Raw genomic sequence first — 20,286 nt, 5'->3', positions numbered from 1 at the left:
GTTTCATAAATGATGGAGAGTAAATTTATGAACTTAAATTAAAAACTAAAATTTGGACATATGACCTTTGACAAAACTCTATTAGAATTTGAAAACTTCGATGAAATGAATTAATTGTTGATTACAAGAAAAAGTTTTAAATTAGTTAGTAAAAAATACATGCCTTGCGACATTATGAATAATGATGCTCTATATATATATACACATACAGAGTTGTTTATTGTCCTAAATTTCAGTGTAGATATAGGAATCAAGTATGCAAACAAATCATAAATAGAACGAAGACTAGTTGGAATCATAGTCGATAGCTCTTTGCACATCTTGCTTCTCTATTATATTCTCCCGGCTATATCGGTCTGATATTAAACATTCGCTATCATGGAGTATATTGCTGCTACATGTACTGCTAAGACTCCTTGTTAACTCTTGTGGCCGAATATTAGGTGTCTTACAATTGCTGACTTGGTTGAAATGACTAGCAAACTCTATGAAATTCTTATCTTCGATGGGATATTCGCCGATCTCAACTGAACATTCCTCATCGTTTTGAGTTAAATTAACTGCCAGGGGATTAGCTTTGATCTACACAATAATAAAATGGTAGGATAGGTTAGGTTTAGTGTTTAATCTTATGTCGATATGAGCAATTAGATATTGCTAGAGACTTTCATTAATTTTTACTTACTTCCATTACAGAAGCTTGTTTATATCCTTGACAGGTATATTTATGAGCGAGAGGTACGCCTTGTATCGCTATCATTAAAATTAACAGTTAATTTAATGACATTACAGATTATTTTAAGACGCTAACTTACGAGTTTCAATGGCCTGCTCAGCCTTGATAAACCTAAAAATAAGATAGTCAGCAAAGTCAGCAAATTAAAACTTGTGCAGATTACACCTATATGGCAAAGAGCTGGTTTTCCAAAATGAGACATGCTTAGTAAAGTGCTATATAAAATTTAAATTTACTATAATATTATTGTGGAATAGTATATATATTTTGTATTAAATCTCTCTATTTTGTAACGCTGCAACTGTAGATTGTTGGGATTATTTGGGGTGCGATAAATAGACTTGAAACTACTTTTAATTAATATTGTGAGACTAATATATTCTAACGATTGGATTTAATCTAACTAGATAAAGAGAAAGTTTGTTTTACAATGTTTCCTTTACACAATTAATTTTAATTTATCGCTATTTATGTAGAATAAAATTTGTTGATGCAGAAAAGAAGAACTTACATTGTGGAGTTTATATATAACCCTGCTTTAGAGGGTCGGTGACACCTGCAATTCATGAAGAAATAGATATTAGCTTGATACAACTGCAGATGAGAGACATTGCTAGAAATAGAGTTGAATTAAGTATAAATAGCATTATTCTATTAATTAATTGTATCATCCATGTTTATACGGTATGACATACTTATAGTAGCATAGGCTCATGAAAATAATTACTGAGCATCCGCAAAATGCAATAATTGCTGCTGTAAAGTCTATATGATGAAAAATTGGTAATTATTATAATCTTTAAATTACTTCCAGCATCGATAATTATACAACGTATAGATGAGTAGGTTTATGTGGCATAAGTCAAGTATGAAGAGATTTATTACAGGGCATAATTTGAGCTCGTAGGCTTGGTAGAGTTGTTTGAGTCCAAGAATGCTGAGATATGATTCTACTTGTCGTATTTTTTATAGCAGTTGTGCTGGAATTTGGATTCCCGGTAGTAATTATAATTTCACTTGTTGTTTCTGCAACAGTACCGAAAGTTGGTGTTGGCGTTGCTATTGGAAAGGCTCTTGCTGTAGTTGTAGGCGTTTTATCGATGACTGTTGCTTTGGCTAATACTAGCTCAAACTCCGACCCAACAGTTTCGTTGAGGTATTTCCATGATCGATCTTGAATTGCAACGATCGGGCAATTAAGGACATATGTTTGATTTCTCAAGGCATCCGCGGATGATCTTAATGTAAATAGCAGATTATCCCTACCAGTAATTTCAACTGTATTTAATTTCCCATCTTTACTCTTCTGCAGAACGATGATATTATCAGCTACAGGTTGATACAACTGGCTATCGTTCTTTAATTAACAATTGATAAAAAGATAAATTAATAATAATCAGCACTGTTAAATTCCATTAGATAGTAAAAATGAAAAATAATCCCATCTTTCTTGCCTGGGGGTATTTTACAGTAATAAATAAGCATAATATCCTGAGAATCTTAATAGTAATAATTTTAAGTCTATGCGTATCTGTCGTGTCAGCGTCAATAATAATTACACTGTTCTAAATTGTAAAGGAGATAATTATGCATAATTCTATATTTACTTTGTATAGCTTATAATTATCGACGGCAGGTTTATTGATCATTACCATTAAATAGGAATTTGTATGCTTTTCTTAGCTATATGGTAGATATTTAGAGTTGCTATATGAACTTAACATAGTGATTAGACTGCTAAATAAAGATAGTTGTAATGTAACTTAGTATTGTGATTGTAGACTGTTAGCCATGTGTAGTATAATGTACGGTAGATATTTATCCTAAGAGATATTTGGTAGCTGTAACTATAGACTGTAGTGGTAGAGACTCTATGCTAGAGTACAGATGACTATATACAGTAAGCTGTTGAGTTACTAATATGGCTGTAGGTAAAAATAGAACTGTAAATCATATATTAGGATATGGTTAATTCATTGTACTTTGGCTGGTGTGAATAATGTCTATGTAAGTACTGTAGTCGTATCCATATTGGATTAATGATGGTCCGCAGTAGAATAGTCTTACTAAGAATAATTTAACTATGTGTAATATAAGGTAAAAGGTTGCCATGCGGATTGTAGCTGCGAATGCTACGGAAAGTATAAAAGCATGCAACTTTAGATTATTCTGTTAGTTCGTTGTAGAAGTCTTTAGAAGTAGTATTCGGCTAGAGTAGAGCTGTGTAGTTAATCTTTGTATAAGATTGAATAAAGCCCTTATTTTTCTAAAATTTGGAATTTCGTGATTGGTATATATCACAATAGTATACAGCATTCTAGCATATTATTTCTAGTACATTTTCCTTCATAATCAAGTATTCAGTATCGGTATATTGTAATACATGGATTGAATGGAGATCATTTCGCTTAGCATTTGTGTTACTATAGTAGCTGTTCATGGAGGATCAAAAGAACAGCTTAAATTTATTCTATCTTCATTTTTGGAGATTGGTTTTGTAGTAGCGTACTCATGGGTATAAATTGAGGAAAAGTATAGTAGCTGCTTACAACTGCGAATTTTGAAGACGAGCAGAAGGGCTATCTCGCTATTTCTTGTAACGTATTAAAACGATTTATTGCTACCTGTACAATGTTCTGAAATGGTAGCAATTGATAGTCTGTGCATATAACGATATTTACTAAGAGCTATAAATTTTTATGTCTAAAGGTAGGTAAATAATGACTAGATAGCATAGGGTAGGGAAGAAAGCAAGGTTACATTTCAATATGTCCTAAAGGCGGCCTAAAATACTACTTGAAGCCTATTCCTTCCTAATTAATACCTAAATAATATCGTTCTACTATCCCAAATTAGCCAACAAGATCCATTTTAAAACTGAATAATTAATAAACATGCCTTTGTATTCCTACATTCGTACTCATTTAGCATTCCGGTACAAGAAATATCTGTAATTGTTTTGCAAGCTATAATAAATAAAACAAGCCAAAAGTTAGTTGAGATTATCAAATCATGCTCATGCGGTCTATTGATCAACAGACAGAGTTAGAATCGTTAGCTGTATAACACTATTACACTCCATTTACATGCCATTCATTGAAGTAAATGAGCTAAAATGAAATTAATCTCGATTATATTATGATTATAAATTTTACTTTACTTATACTGCTTTAATTACAAATTAGTACGGTATGAATTGTTGCAACTTTTATATCCATGGAATATTGAATCTATTTTAGCATGCTATTAAAATCAAAGCGATTTCTAATCAATTACTATGTTCTTGGAATACACTAGCTATTAGATAAATATCTCGTAAATTTTACTATATTTCAAGTATCTATTTGAGTAGACTTTTGAAATAATTACCTCCAGTACTATCCCAGTAGATAGGAGAGGATGGACCGCTGACTTCGGATTTACTGTAAAGCGCATAACCTCGCAATTGTAGAAAAGATAATTTCCGTAGTTTAATCTTACATCTACAGCTTAAAATACTTTGTTTGCATGAAGTCAAGTCTTCTGCAGTTACATCGGTGACGTTCTTAAAAATAATAAAAAGCAGAAATTAAAATTAGATAGTCTTTGACGGTCAAATTTAGAATCCTGTTTAGTGTCATTTTAGTCCAAAATCATACTTTAGTAGCGCGACAGCTACATCAAGCATTCTCCTATCAGTTCCGTTAATACTTTACATAAGCGGTATTAAAGGTAGAATTTGCAATTATTATGAGTTAGGATAGTAGGCTACTAATGTAATGGCAATTCGTTTTTGGACTATGACAAGATCTCAGTAACGCTAACTGTCAAATATTCCAATTTTAAGAAATTTCTTATGGATACAAAGCAAATTAATATGGGCAACTCCCAAAGAGCTTAAGATTAAGATTATATGGTTATAAGATTATATTAAATAGTTCAACTTGCTGATTAGACTGTCAAATTTTACAAGTTTCTACTTGTAGATAGTATTCACAATTCGTATTGACAAGATATTTTACAATAAGGCTCGTAAAAATCTACGTAATCAATTGTATATATATATACAAATTGTAAATTTGGTTGTAAACAGTTAGACAATTCTGGACCGAAGAAGTAAAGATTGATAGTTCTTGATATTTTTATGCAAGGAGCAGTTTATATAAAAGATTTTGTGAGAAATTAAAAAGGCTTTGCTTTGATCTTTAAAGCACTTTGTCATAATCAATGGGAAATACTATCCCTAAATTCTACGTATTGTAATTGAAAAATATGAGAAACATTGTAATGTTGATACATAAAATATAAAATAGATACTCGGTATATGCTATATAGGGAAGATTAAAATAGAGCATACTGCAAGTATGGTCCGTTTCCGAAATAAGGTCAATTTAATCCATTTTATTTAAATTATCTTAATGATTTAAAAGCATAGGCATTTCTCGTTAGATCTCTTGCATGGATAAATGATGAAATAAATAATTTGTTCAGACTATTCTGTAATAGGCAATATTGTAAGAGAAAATAATCAATTTTATACGACTTATAGTTCGTTAAGTCGACTTTGTTAGTTTATCATCTTTATTGAGATGAATAACTCTGCAAAGTGAGCATACTATTGATTTATTTTTCCTTAGTACTAATTGACGATTAGAAAGTTGCAGTGATGCTCCTTCATATTTAATTGGAGTAATAGTAGAATTATTTAGCATAGTTAGGTTGTAAGAATAGATATTATCGTGATATTAATATTAGGTGATAGTTAATTTCTACGGCATATTACAATTATTGATTAGGAATATTAGTCAGCTAGCTAAGTATGGTAAATAGATCAATATGACTGTATGTACTGTAATTATGAAGATGGCCAGCACCTTTACGGGTGTTGGATATTAATAGAAGAGTAGTGATATATTGTGCAGATTCCATTGTACAGAAAAAGATATTGATGATCTCTTAGGGGAAAAGTCTTCTTTTTGTTGATTCAAGTCTGATCTTTGGCAATTTTATCCTCGTAAATAGATTAAACAAAATGTATTTAAGAACTACAAAGTTGAGCTTGGAGTACACTTAACTTCACTTCTTTTAGGCTTAGGATAATTTAGATTAGATTCTTGTTCGAGTTAATTATTGTGCTACTTACTATTCTCAACTCTGCAACAAAAGCCTTTTCTAAAATCTATCTTCCTGAGATAATGGTTTGGTTAGAAGTTAGATTAGTTTAGATGGAACAGTTAAGAGATACTTTTATTACAGTAGCGTAACTATCTCTTATACGAGAGATGATAGCTAAAGTTTAAGCAAGCTTTAAAGCTGTAGTTGTCAATAGTACTTATAACTTAGTTAGTCTATCTAGCTATGACTATGCAATAGGAAAGATGAAGAACTGTATGATATAGAACGGATTAATTGAATCTCGACATTCCTTTAACAATAGCGTTTTTCTACCCCCTATAAAATGTAATATATATTCCATAAGAACTCTGAATTCCTATTGCATATCCAGTAATAGTACAGTGATATTGTTCCTAAACTACCGTAAGAAATAGCTAACCCTACACGACCTGAAATTCATTCGGTCTTGCTTGAAATTAATGCACTAGAGAAGTCAGAAAAGAAATTATAATTATATTATATAATATATAAAGAATTGGTATTTGTGTGTCTTGTTGAATGGATTACCAGTAACGAAAATGAATTGCAAAACTTTTTGATTGACGATAGAATGGCAAAAAATGGAGTAGATTATTTTGATAAAATGAAAAAATAACTCAGTTATCAATGAGTTGTTGGTAGCATGATTCCTGGTTCTAATGCTTATTGTGAATGACTATCATGAAAATCAATATCGGCGAATGGTATGAATTAGTAACGAGGAATCATTTCATTACGAGGAAAACTAAATTGCCGAAGTTCTCTTTAGTTCTGCAATTAAAAAGATATGACATGACATTTTTTTCCTTTAACTACTAAGCAGTTGTGACTGCCTTGACGGTAAGAATGGAACTTGAAGTAGGCAAGACGATTTGTAATTAGGGAATAATCATTCCTTCAAAATTATCATAGATTATTCAATAGTAGTAGAGAGGTATCAGAGATGACTAAAATTACCTGGCAGAAGGATGATAATAAAAGACAACTACGGCATGGGATCACTAATTTTTTTCCTTTCGCATCAGTGATCATGATTATTGGATTTAAATAGTTCTGCCGTTGTTAATACTAGCATTATTTTAACCATAGTAATCTTACCTTACTCTTGTTTGCAGCTAGATTGATTGATTTTATCTTTACCCGGCAGGTTAATTTATTATCAATTAAGTTGTAAGTCCAGGAACTGGAATCCATCAGTACTTGAGCTCCTTCTTTACTTAAGTCGGCTTTAATTCTTATTCTTCTGGGAGCATTTGGTATTGCTAGAGAATGAAACGGTGTTTTAGAATAGAATCATATGTCCAATATCGATTAATCGATAGCATAGATCATCATTTACATTGCTTTGAAGATCATGACTTATTCTTTCGTGATGTACTAAGCTTAAGGTGGACTGACTGATCGATTCGATTCATTTTTGTTGCTTAAAAAAGGCAGTGAAATTTGAACCTTAGTCAGTGGAGAATACTATTACTGGTGATTAGTTGAATCAGTTAAGCATCCGGTATTCTTTAGTAAGTACTATGAAATACTATATTGCTTAAATGAATGTTGGTATCCTATCCATACTGTAACAATTACAAGTTTTATCTACTAAAATGAAATGATATGAAGACTTTAAAACACGGTAGACTGACCAAAATTTAGTTCCAGTAAGAAAATCTCATCAATATTACTACAATTTTAAGTTCTATTAACTAAGCAATAGTGCTGGAAAGATTATAGAACACTATAGAATGGTCCAAGTTTAGTTCTAGTAAGGAAATAGCGTTAATATGATAATAATTTCAAGTTCTATCAACTCAATAGAAAAGATATGGTTTTTTTCAACGCACTTTACTAGTTCAAATGTAATTATTAAAGGAAGAACATCATGTCATAAATCTAACCATTTCAATTCCTGTTTACCAAACTAAAATGACGAGATTAGTTTGATACTGCAACTATTTCAAGTTCTACCAACTTAAATGAAGGGATAGTGAGACTTTAGAATACATTAAATTAGTTAAAATTTTAATTAAAATCAGTAAGTCATGTTAATGTTGGTATAATTTTCCTTTTTAGAGTGAAGTGAGCAGAAGACTTGATGACACTCTTAACTATTGCAACCAATTCGACTTCTATCAAGTAGAGTTAAATGATGAAAAGGTTTTGTAATACACTAAACTGATTCTATTTTGAGCTAGAAAATCACGCCGATACTGCAACTATTTCAAGTTGTATTTGCTAAAGTGGTAGTGCTAGTGAAGACTGGGCAATATACCAGTATCAAAGTGGATCAAATTCAGTTAAAATGAGTAAGTAATAGTCTCATTTACCGTAGTCCTTGGTTCTCCAGGAAAAAAAACGGACGTAAGGATTAACATCTACATATTCCACTCCCTTACTTTGATTACTCGCTAGAACATCACCTTGAATTATGCTAGTTAGATTGACCTTCATTTTTAAACAGGTATAAAAGCTAAAAATGATGAAGCTATAGTGTATTTCTCCATATGGAAGGTTGTAGAGAAAAGGATTGCTCTTGGTTTTGTCCCTAAAGTTGACTTGACCAGTTTGGCAATTGGAGGAAAACCACTGATAAGATATGAGATGTTTAGCGTGATTTAAATTTTCTGGATTAATGTTGGCTGCAAATGGAATTATAATTGTCGCTTGATTACCAATAATTGTAACGGTAGCATTTCCAATGCCATAGGGAATGTTATCTATCGTTTAAAGCACCCATATAGAGTGCAATTAAATAAAATTGGATTAGATACGATCAGTTTACCTTGCAATTGATAAATCAATCGTTCTATAATATCGATTAAGAATATTATCAGAATCCCTAAGTGATTATTATGCTAAGATAATGTGGGTTGGATTAGATAGCAAAAGGTCATCTTGTAATTAACAAATCAATCATTAAATAATATCAAAATGAGAGCATTATCAAATCCTTGAGCGATTATCATACTAAGATAATTTGAATTAGACAAGATTACCTTGCGATCGACGAATCGATATCGTGGAATAGTATGAAATGGGAGTGTTAGTAAAATCCTAGAACGACTATCATGCTAGGATAATGTATAGCTAATATGATTACTGTTGTATCGGAGTCGAATGATTTCCTATTTAGCTGATCAATTCTCTATGCTAAACGCTATACAAAAAAGTAACGCTAACCTCAAGCAGAATGCCTATTATACTGTAAATAAAGCATAATTAACCTGAGAAAGAATAAAACCATTCATATTTAATCGTAGTTTTCAATAACTTGTTGTTACACATACATTGATTATGAAGAGAATAGAGAGAAATAGTAAATCCTTGTTGACCATGTAAATAGGTCACGATCGATAGTGAAGACGAAGATATCCCTAGACTCAACTTTATTTAAGTCAATATTATTTTAAAAAAAGTAATTGATATGAATATAAAAATTGAGGAAAACATTTTGTTGTTACTAAGCAATTGATGTTGAAAATAATCTGTTTGCGTCTTTTATTAAATGGACAATACTTCTGACACAAATAGCCTTTACGATCGTAGTTTAAATAGCGTCCTTTTCATTTAAAGATTTAAAGATTATTTTTTTACCTGTTTGAGGATTAGTTGCCATACATTGTTGAAATGATAGATTGAATATGATGGATAAGTTTAATAATATCCTAGATAAATGGATAAATTTATTTGCTTGTTGTTTGGGTGGTTTACGTAAATTTTGCATGATGGCCTTCAACTATTTGTTAATGTAATGAGTGAATTTTGAAAAAAATTGGATTTTTAGCCTAATCCTAGTAACGAAGAACAAAGAGGGCGCCCTACGGTTAATAATTACCATTTATTGATAAATGCTTTGAATTTGTTGAAAGAAATCACAAACATTTGTTGTACTAACAGAGTAATTGGGCGTTGCTACAACTATGGCCTTGAAAAATCGAAATAATAAATTCGAATAAAATAGTAGCCAGTTATTTCAATGATACAAGCAAGCATGAAGAGAAGAGCATGAATAGGATGCTTTAATGCAAGAAATGTTGATTTTTCCTTGAATGAAGCAATTGAAATACTTTGGCTTAAAATAGTGAAATTGGTTGTAATCGATTGCAATAGTAAAACAGCAAGCTTGTAAACTAGATATCCCACATCATGAAATAATAGCAACTATTTATAATTCAATGAATAATAAAATATTCTACAAGACTGGATATAGTGTTATACACAGGTCTTTTTATTTGCCTTGCTATTCCTTGTTCTTTTTTTAAAGATTAACACGATTGTTTATTGATTAATCCAAGGTAATAATTTTTCAATTAGATTGCTGTGAGTAGTTAATGAGATGATATTATCATGATATTATCATGAAAGAGTCGAGTTTCGGTGAAAACATAAATAAAGTAATTCGAAAAGTTAACAACAACAAACTGGATCCAGAGCTAATCCAAAACTGATAGATTTGCAAAGTGAAATAAGAATAAAACTCATTCAAACTTTTCGGTCTTCCTAATTTCCTTTCTTAACTTTCAAAGAACTTAAGCATTATCTATTTAGTGAGGTAGTACACCAGTACAAATTGCTGATTTAAGACAATGATACTATTTAAGGAACTATATCTAAATATTACTATCCAAACTAACGTAAGCCATGTTTTTTACCTTTAAATTAAGGGCGTTGCATGCTTATATTAAGATGGATCATGGTCTAATATCAGAAGAGGAAAGATGATAAACCGATACCTTATTCGTTATAGAATGTAATAGAATCTAATCATTTTTAAAATCGGCAACATTACAATAGCAAGTTGTGAGGAGAGGATAAAAACAACTATGATAGTTGTAGAATTGATTTCCTTATTAATTATCATATGATTGACAATATAAATAATCAATCGCTGTCTAAGTTTTGAAAATTTTATGCACATTATAGCCATCGGTAGATTTTCCATGGAATAAATCCATCATATTTCAAACCATATTTCAATATATGTGATGTAGAATAAGATGTTTATTCAGCATTTTCAACATAAACGAAACTATGGTATGTTCGTAAAGCGACATCTAATAATAGTATAAATTATCGTTGAAGGCATAAAGGTTACGATTTAATAATAATAATTCAACATTTGTATTTTAAAAAGTTCTTCTCGAAAGTATTCATAAGGAATAATTTCTTCCCGGTAGATTAGGTCATTAAATCCAGGTGATACGTTTATATCTATAAGGTACTCGTCGGTACTATGTTTCCAATACTCTGTCGGTCTTATTAATATCTAGATTTTAATATGGCCAATAATAGAATATGTCTCATTTATTTATCCGATATTCAGCAATTCTAACGCTAACATGCTAATAAGTATCAGTATACAGCTGGAAATGTCTCAGCGTAGAGCTCTTGCCTGAATCATAACCATGTACCTTTCTCCTGATAGAAAAATTGTCAATCATGCTTTAACTTTCATGAAATCATTACTTCAAAATAAATCATTCGAGTGAGGATCGAATGTGATGTTAAGCTCACACAAGATATAACTGTGATGTAAATGTAAATTTGATGTATATTGATTTATTTGTAAGGTGCGAAGATAACCTCAGAAGTGCTAATTATAATTTAATCGTTCAGCAGGCAGGGTATAGAGCCATCTTAATGCAGCATGCTGACTCTTTATTCCTTTTATAACATCACAACTATCGTCAAAGCATACTGTGCATTTTTTGACATACTTAGAACTAAAATGAGCATAGTTGTAGAATAAGAGTACGAAATTTATTCTACTCACTTTACTTAACATATAGATTACAACAACAGTTTTATATTAACAAGTTTTATTACTGATTCTCTAGCGTTTGAGATACTACATAAAAAATTAAAAAGCTCTGGTGGGCAAGAGGAAACTTCTTGCATTAGTAGATTTTAGAAATAAAATGACTAAAAAACAGCAGCATATTCTACAGAAAACATTACTATTTCAATGCATTACTTAAAGATTACGAATTACCGGTATTTTAAATGTAAAATTTTGGTAAAGTGTTTAAATTGCAAGTAATATTGTGGCAATGAAGTTCTGAAAATATAAAACAAAAGCTTATAATTCTCGTGGATATAAATATCTGTCAATCTTCTCGATTATGAATCAATGAGAAATATTTCTAACTTTAAATTTTCATTGCATAAATGAGTTAAATCTAGGGAATGCAATGAATTGCCGTTCTGTAACTGATTACTTATTTCCTAGCTCGTGGAAAATGTAAAGCTTTTGCTGCTCGATTCCGAAACTATGAAAAAATTAACGAAAGCGATGTTATTTGTTTACTGGTAACAGGAATAGGATTTGAATCGCTTAGTATTGTAAAGTTTTTGTAGTCCTTTCTGGTATTTTAGTAACTATTAACAACAGTTAGCGAACTTTATTCAAATCTGTATAAGGCCGAAAAAGATAATCTTAAAAATGGATATAATGCTTTCAGAATCGCCGACCAGAATTTTAATCAATATCAATCAGAACTTGGCTTTAGTTAATTGCACCTTAATTAAAATGACCTTGAAATAACTAATGCAGCTCTTAAAAAATGATTTGCTAGAATTAATACTACTATGTACTTGGCATATTAGGAAGTTAGTTTAGGTTACTTAGGCTACTCTCCTCACAAAATAGATATCAAATATATTAAAATATCAGCATAGCTTCCTTATTGATTTTATTTCGTATGATGAACGAATGTATGGGCACTAGTGACAATACTGTACTCGCATGACTTTAGAGCCTTGCTAACAAGCAGAAACATAACATAAAGTCCACAACTTTAGCTGATGGGTTTGCTAAGCTAAGCTTAGACCTTGAACTTGCCCATTTCTAGTAACTATGAATGGGGAATAAGTTAACTTTGATTAATTATACGTAACTGAAAATGATTCTGCATCAATGAGTGCAATACTTGCTGGTATTACAATTAACTGTCCTGAGGAATAAGTTAGCATTGATTACTTATAAACAGAAAAAAAATATTAGAAATTTTAATAGATATGTTTACGAAAAGGCTAAAAAAGATGACTGATATCAATGGAATGTTAGAAGTTGCTTTACTAGAATCGTTGAGATGTAAAATTGGCTAACTTATCGTACTGATAGACTGGATGACCAGTACGTTCATGTAAATAGCAGCAATAAATCTCTATTCCTAACTCTATGTGTAGACTATCCTTTTCTGTATCAATTTAAGGAAATAGTTGGAAGAATGGTTTATTGGACAACAATTCGATCATTATATATGTGAAGTTTTCTAGATTAGATTTAAATTCAACACTAATATCCAGCTCACAACCATCATAAGTTGGCTAACTTTAGCTGATTGGACGTAAATTCAAAACTAGTGTTCAAGCTTGCAATCATTAGAGAATGCTAACTTTTCGTTGATTATCTTCAAACTTTAAACAATCTTGAACCAGCTAGTAAAATGTTTGGAAATTGCCTGCTAATATTCATATAAATATCCATAAGAAATAAATTAACTTGGTTTGAAACTATGTCAAACAGAAAATGATTTTAAGTCGACTGATCTAGTTTCCATACAGTTAGTTGCCAGTATATTAGTCAGGATTCTTAAGTAGTAGGCTAAATTTAAGCAATTGCTGTTGACTTAAAAATGTTTTTCTTCAACTGATCTAGTGTTAGGAAAATTAATTGATAGCATTCCTATTATCATTAGTGGAAAATTACGTTAACTTTATTTCAATACATAAAAGAAAAAATAAAGATCAAAATCCAACAAGTACAGCGTTTACAAAGTACTTGTTAGAGTCAATGGTTTCTTGAATAAATTATATAAAAAATGATATTCTTAATCCAATCTAATACCTACTGTACACTTTGAGCAATTTAAAAAACTACTCATATCTTTACTCTTGCTTATTATAGATATTCCAGTCAACGGAGAGCAAATAGTATTTAATAAATGTAAGGATGCTGCCCGTATTCAAACTGAAAAGATTTCAAAAGCTGATAGCAATTACATTAATTTTCATACTGCATTTTCAAAAAAACATAAAGAAAAGATATAACTTCAAGTCAAAGCTATAACTAATTAAAATCAAAATCATAAATATCTTTGTGGTGAATTGGAACTACATATAGATAATAAAATCAAAACTTCTTGCCTCATAGTTGAATTGTTACTATCATAACATTGATTAGTTAATTAATGAAATCACATTAATGTGGAGAAAAGAAGTCGATATTCATATATAACTTAATGTCTACGCAGGATCAATGCATAAAATGTTGTAAAATGGGTTTGAATGTTCTATATTAATAAACAAGCCCTTAATCAGACTATAGTTTCTTTATATTGACTATAGGTACTGATATCTTCGATGGCAGAACGTTGGATACAATGACACTCACAGCCGCAAAAGATATTCTTCATAGTCGCCTTCCGTTGTTTTACCAGATTTCTTATATAAGGCGTGATGAGTAATACATTGCGGACATCCTAAAGACTGGTTCGTGGTAGTAATATTTTCACCATCGCCATGGAGGTTATTCTCTGGATGATTATTTAACATCTACGGGGACACATTGACAGTTATTGGAAAAGCCGGAATAAACATGAATTTAAGGATCAAATAATGAAATATATGAAAACTAAAGATAATCTATTTAATAGCAAACGCTATATTTGTACATTGATGTCAACACTGAGCTATTGAATAAATTTTCTAAATTAATGAATATTAAATAAAAGAACTAATACAGGTGAGGAAATGACGCATAGGATTGGATTTAGAAATGATAGTTGATGATATGTTAATAAGTATTTATAATCCGATCTAATGGCATTGATAATAAGAAAAATGAGATGATCCGTAAGAGTAAAGATCTTCTACTTACTGTTGGACGACCTAGAATATCAAAATGAATGGAAAATACAATTTAAAATATGCCCCCTTCTTACATTGGACTTATAGTATTCATTTATGAGAAGAATATGAAGGAAATGTGAGTATGTACCAACTGACTTACCATAATTATCCATTGCATCCGGATCTATGTGATTATTGGCATGTCCATAATCTGCGGTATTTGGAAAATTTTCTGTTGGTGGCCTACCCGTTTGCTATGCAAGAAGTAATATTCATTTATTACTACATCAATATAAAGGATACTCACAATAGTTATGGCAATAAGTTAAAGAGTATTAATTATTAATTATATTAAGCGAAAAGCGAGGTTAATTTCAATGTTTATTGTTTGTATCAAGGTTTCTCTTACTCCTAGACTCAAATCGCTCTCAGAGACTTGCGGTTCATTTGGTGATACTATTAAGGTTTAATTGTCAAATTTACTTCAACTTCTTAAGAAAGATAACAAGGTATTAAAATTTTGCTGCGGCTAACTTACCAGGCTGTATGGGAAAGAATGGAGGCCTATAAGAAAATATAATAAAAAAATATGGATTAATTTGATCAATATTTGCTGTTCATAGTTATTGAAAAGTAGTCTATACTTGTCCGAGGATATTGAATTGTAAATTCGGAAACAAAATTATTCACATTTGTCTATCTGATCTAAGTTACTTATTTATGACGTAATACTTAATTTCGATAGTTATTGAAAATAAGTCTAAACTTATCCCAAGATATTAAATCGTAAATTTTTGAAGCAAAATTTATTATGTAAGTTATTGATTTATGACATAACTGTTTATTTTGAAAGCTATTGAAAAGTAGTGTAAAATTGTCCGAAGATATTGAACTAAGATGAAATACAATTGTTTAAATTCACTTAAAATATCTAAGTTAGTCATGTATGACATTAGCCATGATTTTGAGAGTTATTGAAAGTAGTCTTTAATCATCTGAAGATATTAAATTATAAATTCGAAGGTGAAATTATTTAAATTCTGTTAAATTATCCTAGCTAGTCATTTATGACATGATTACAAGCATGGTGAATTAATGATGCGATTAAATTGGTATATCTTTGGCAACGGCTGATGCATAAAAATGCTAGAATAGCAACGGACGGAATTTGTCAGGGTACTGCCATTAGCTATAACTTCTAATTGATTTCAGGAAATTCCAAATATAGATTCGAGATGCAAGAGTGTTATCAATTAGCAAAATGATGTATGGTAATATTGCAAGTACAAGGAATTATTACTTGCAATCATCTTTTAGGATGGAAGTTTTAGGATAATTTCTAATCCTAAAACTTCCATCCTAAAACATGATTGCAAGTAGTAATTCCTTGTACTTGCAATGTTACCATAGATCATTTTGCTAATTGATAGAAATTGGAAGAGATGCTGAAAAAAATTGATTAAACCTTCGTGGTTACTACTGCAACTGTCATTTATAAAGAATACTAATCAATTGTAACGATTTAAGGGGATAACGCAAAATTTTCTAGCAGGAATTAAGGGAGCTAGACAGCAGCGAAATTGAAAATTGCAAGAAGTATTGCTAAGAATTAATGTAACCTTCTTGACTACTACTGTGACTGTTATTACTACTGAAGACCTGTTAAATAACTGAAACAATTTAAATAGAAATCTAGTAATCTTAGCTTTAAGATTCAAAAAGTTTTGTTATCATCTAATTACGATACCTCGGGACAAGAGCACTAATGGCGTATACATCGTAGCAGTATATCGGAATAAATTATTTTTCTAAATTTCCCTTCAGACACACACTGATGGAAAAATTTATCACTAATTAATTCATACGATAATGATTTGAAACTTAATTAATTATTGATCAATTCTTTGACAGGGTAATTCAGTTTAATATAAGGTTATAGCTATTAATGAATTTGGTATAATTCTTTATAGATGATAAACTTACGTCGGTTCCGGAATTGGTTTTGGGGATTTACTGAATAAAAGTAACGAATTAAGATTATTAGGATGGGCACTTATGTTAATACCTGGTTTTATCAGCATATAGTTTATCAAAAGCAATAATTTTTTAAGCTATCGAGTTATTGCGCTACAATTGTATATATATAATATATATTGCATTTACCTACGACATATATATACCAGTACCAATATGACTATAATACTTAGAGGGGCTAAAATCGCTGCAAAAATATCTAGTAGTGAACATAGTGAAATAATCAATTATAATATGAAGAGTGATTATAACGAATTTTAGAGGTGACTAAGTGCTAGTAGACTTACACTTTATCTGGTCCGTTTGAGCATCAGATTTTGGGGTAGTATCCGATAATATACTCGTTAACTTGGCTGATGTTGTTTTATTCGAATAGCCATCAGTTGTACTAGGGGATTTAGATGTAGGTAGTATGGAAATAACCAGTTTAGCAGGTTGTAAATTAATGATGGATCCTTTTGTTGGATCTTGATATTTGGAAGTGGCATTGCTATTAAAGACATCACTAGGGCAGCGAATAGCTATCGTTTCATTTGTTGTGCCATCAGGCAGCATAGGTAAGTAAAACTGCCGATCATCCTGATCAATAACTTCAATAATTTTTAAATCTTCATCGCCATATTTCTGTAGTATTATTGTTTTATCTTCTGGTGAAGAAGTATTACTGTGACCATCCTGTGTACATTGAAAAGAGATTATCGATAATGAAATTAAACTATTTATTTTAGTTTTTAAGTCCACCAATTGCATAACTATGACAATAAAATACAATAATTTGATTTTATATTCTTAAAATATATAACATTAATTATTTGATTGAATGTATGCAGTGATTTATCGTTTATAAGCTATTGCTATCACAACAATAGCTGCAATAGAAGGAAATATCGTATAGATCGTCAATTAATGTCGAACTGAAGATCTAATACTTGTCACTGAATGCAATTTACAGTGATTGATCATGCATTGATATTTAAATACTGTTACTAAGCGATGGATTACATTAATGGCCGTGAGCAAATATAAATACAACGAAACGTGCAAAAGTGGTACTGCTTGCTCTTATAATAACTTCATTAGGTTACCAAATAAGTATGAAGAAATAAGCTAAATCATCCAATTTAGATGTAGAAAGTAGCTTGATCTATAACTGTGGGGTTATAGTAAATTAGGTAGCAATGTTTCTTTTATCTTATTGAATATGGAGACTTATTGAACTTCTTAAACAGACAATTATCTCAGTAATAGCTTTAGTAACAGAAATGTATATTAAGAAGATGACTTATGCTGCAACCTTACAACAATATATAGCTTTACTATGTTTAAATTAATGTACTCGTATTTAAATATTGTTACAAACTATAGGTTATACATTTGGGATATATACCAATCACGAGATTCCAAATTTTAGAAAAATAAGGGCTTTATTGAATCTTATACAAAGATTAACTACACACAGCTCTACTCTAGCCGAATACTACTACTAAAGACTTCTAGAACGAACTAACAGAATAATCTAAAGTTGCATGCTTTTATACTTTTCGTAGCATTCGCAGCTACAATCCGCATGGCAACCTTTTACCTTATTTTACACATAGTTAAATTATTCTTAGTAAGACTATTCTACTGCGGACCAACATTAATCCAATATGGATACGACTACAGTACTTACGTAGACATTATTCACACCAGCCAAAGTACAATGAATTAACCATATCGTAATATATGATTTACAGTTCTATTTTTACCTATAGCCTTATTAGTAACTCAACACCTTACTGTATATAGTCATCTGTATTCTAGCATAGAGTCTCTACTACTACAGTCTATAGTTATAGCTACCAAATATTTCTTAGGATAAATATCTACCGTATATTATACTAAACATGGCTAACAGTCTACAATCACAATACTAGTTACATTACAACATTATAATCTTATAAGAAACCCCTGTAAAATCGCATGTGGCGATACTATACTGTAATATTTGAAAATGATCAATGAAATAACATATAGATACTAACTAAGCAATTATTTAAAAGCTTACCTTTACGATTTTACAGGGATAGTCACCAGCATACTTATCGCAGAAGATGTGGGATACTACTCTACAGGCTTAGTGTGAAAATAATTGAAGAGAAAGTATACTTTAGTTTCCTCTATGGAAATGTAACAAGGTAGCATTAGCATTTAAAAATAATGAGAAGAATTTTCAAAGCCTATCAATTTTCTGAAATATTAATTTTAGCTCGTAAACAATCAATTTTATTTTCTAAAAAATTATTAGTATCTGTCACAACGTCGTTTGCAACAATCGGATTCCCGTTCCACACTTATCCTACTCTCCTCTGTCCTACCGTAAAACTGCCACCAGGCGTCACTACTCGCTCCACTTCAGCGAAGGACCTCAGTCAACAGTAAAGGCGGACTAGAAGCGTCTGGATAAATTTACTAAACTAACTTTATTAGGTCTCCGTATTTTCCTCCTGCCTAGCGAGGTAAATTACAACCTCTTATATACTTGTATCAAATCTACACCTTTTCCACCTGTTAATTATTCTTATGTATAACTTAGTCTTTTCTATAACTTTGTAATCCTATTAATTACTATCGAACAAATATATGATAATTGATATTATTATGCGCTAATAATATTATAGCGCCAATTAACAATTTAAGATCTAACGGATTCCCTACAAGTGTGACAACCGCCATTTTGGTTATTACACGTCATTGGCATATTAAGTACCTTACTTCTACACATTCGTTAATGGAAGTCCATTAACGATTGAATCTCACAATATTAACAGATCATAATATTTATGATTATCTAATCGTAACCGTCTATTTCTTCTTCAATAACATTATCACATAATATCTTAAACCGTAACAGTATCATATTGAGGTATACTATTAAGGTTTAAAGGCGTTTTCTCTGCAGCCTGCTCGATATGATTAAATCTGGTACCGTAACGTATATTTTTATTCGCTTGAATTATAATTTTAAATAGGAAACGAATTAATGGCTATTTATTGATTGCATTCTGTTATGTACAGTATGGTATCTATTGTTTTACTTGAATAGAACTATTGCAATAGATTCAGTAATCAACTTTGGCTACATTTCGCATTGTATAACAAAAAGTAATGTAGGCTATTATTTTTAATAAGATAAAAGCATATCTTCTATATTTAGAATGCAGTTTCTAAAGCTTAATCATTCACAATTATAAAATTCATACCTCCTGTGGAATCCCAGTAAACCGGAGAAGATAACTTGCTATATTTTGGGTTATTCCATAAAAAATCATATATCTTGTTCGTCATCACTTGGGTTATACTTAGTTTTTGCGGCGAAAATATACATGCGACTTCGGTAGGTGAAGATCGTATTGCAAAGCGACTCTTCTTATTGAATTTTATCGGGTCCTTAATGAGATCGCACAGAAAATAAATGGTGGTTATGCTGTATATCGGCACTAGATAATTGTTGACAGTATGTAATTTTATTGAAAGCTTCTTTTATTACACTTATAGTA

The 20,286-nt window shown here is 30.7% G+C and overlaps 3 protein-coding genes across 3 annotated transcripts; all 3 read right to left on the bottom strand.

The window, feature by feature from the left end:
• Nucleotides 1-285: 285 nt before the first annotated feature.
• TRIADDRAFT_51328 (uncharacterized protein) lies at nt 286-2,848 on the bottom strand (the record flags this gene model as incomplete). The annotated part of the gene is made up of 7 exons (XM_002107592.1): nt 286-582; nt 686-753; nt 816-847; nt 1,248-1,292; nt 1,432-1,501; nt 1,691-2,093; nt 2,804-2,848. 7 exons carry the CDS (start codon nt 2,846-2,848, stop codon nt 286-288), a joined length of 960 nt encoding a protein of 319 aa, XP_002107628.1.
• A 3,229-nt stretch (nt 2,849-6,077) lies between these two features.
• Nucleotides 6,078-9,584, bottom strand: TRIADDRAFT_51327 (uncharacterized protein; the record flags this gene model as incomplete). The annotated part of the gene is made up of 5 exons (XM_002107591.1): nt 6,078-6,206; nt 6,270-6,314; nt 6,968-7,131; nt 8,188-8,577; nt 9,455-9,584. The coding sequence occupies 5 exons, from the start codon at nt 9,582-9,584 to the stop codon at nt 6,078-6,080; spliced, it is 858 nt and encodes a 285-aa protein (XP_002107627.1).
• Nucleotides 9,585-14,251: 4,667 nt separating this feature from the next.
• TRIADDRAFT_51326 (uncharacterized protein) lies at nt 14,252-20,074 on the bottom strand (the record flags this gene model as incomplete). Its single annotated transcript, XM_002107590.1, has 9 exons — nt 14,252-14,416; nt 14,742-14,752; nt 14,874-14,967; nt 15,123-15,169; nt 15,252-15,277; nt 16,697-16,778; nt 17,035-17,422; nt 18,795-18,862; nt 19,990-20,074. 9 exons carry the CDS (start codon nt 20,072-20,074, stop codon nt 14,252-14,254), a joined length of 966 nt encoding a protein of 321 aa, XP_002107626.1.
• Between the last annotated feature and the right edge of the window lie 212 nt (nt 20,075-20,286).

The sequence above is a fragment of the Trichoplax adhaerens genome, genomic scaffold (genome assembly GCF_000150275.1).
Source record: "Trichoplax adhaerens TRIADscaffold_1 genomic scaffold, whole genome shotgun sequence".
Classification (NCBI taxonomy): Eukaryota; Metazoa; Placozoa; class Uniplacotomia; order Trichoplacea; family Trichoplacidae; genus Trichoplax; species Trichoplax adhaerens.
The sequence above is the reverse complement of the archived record's forward strand: the minus strand, read 5'-3'. Positions and strand labels throughout refer to the sequence as shown.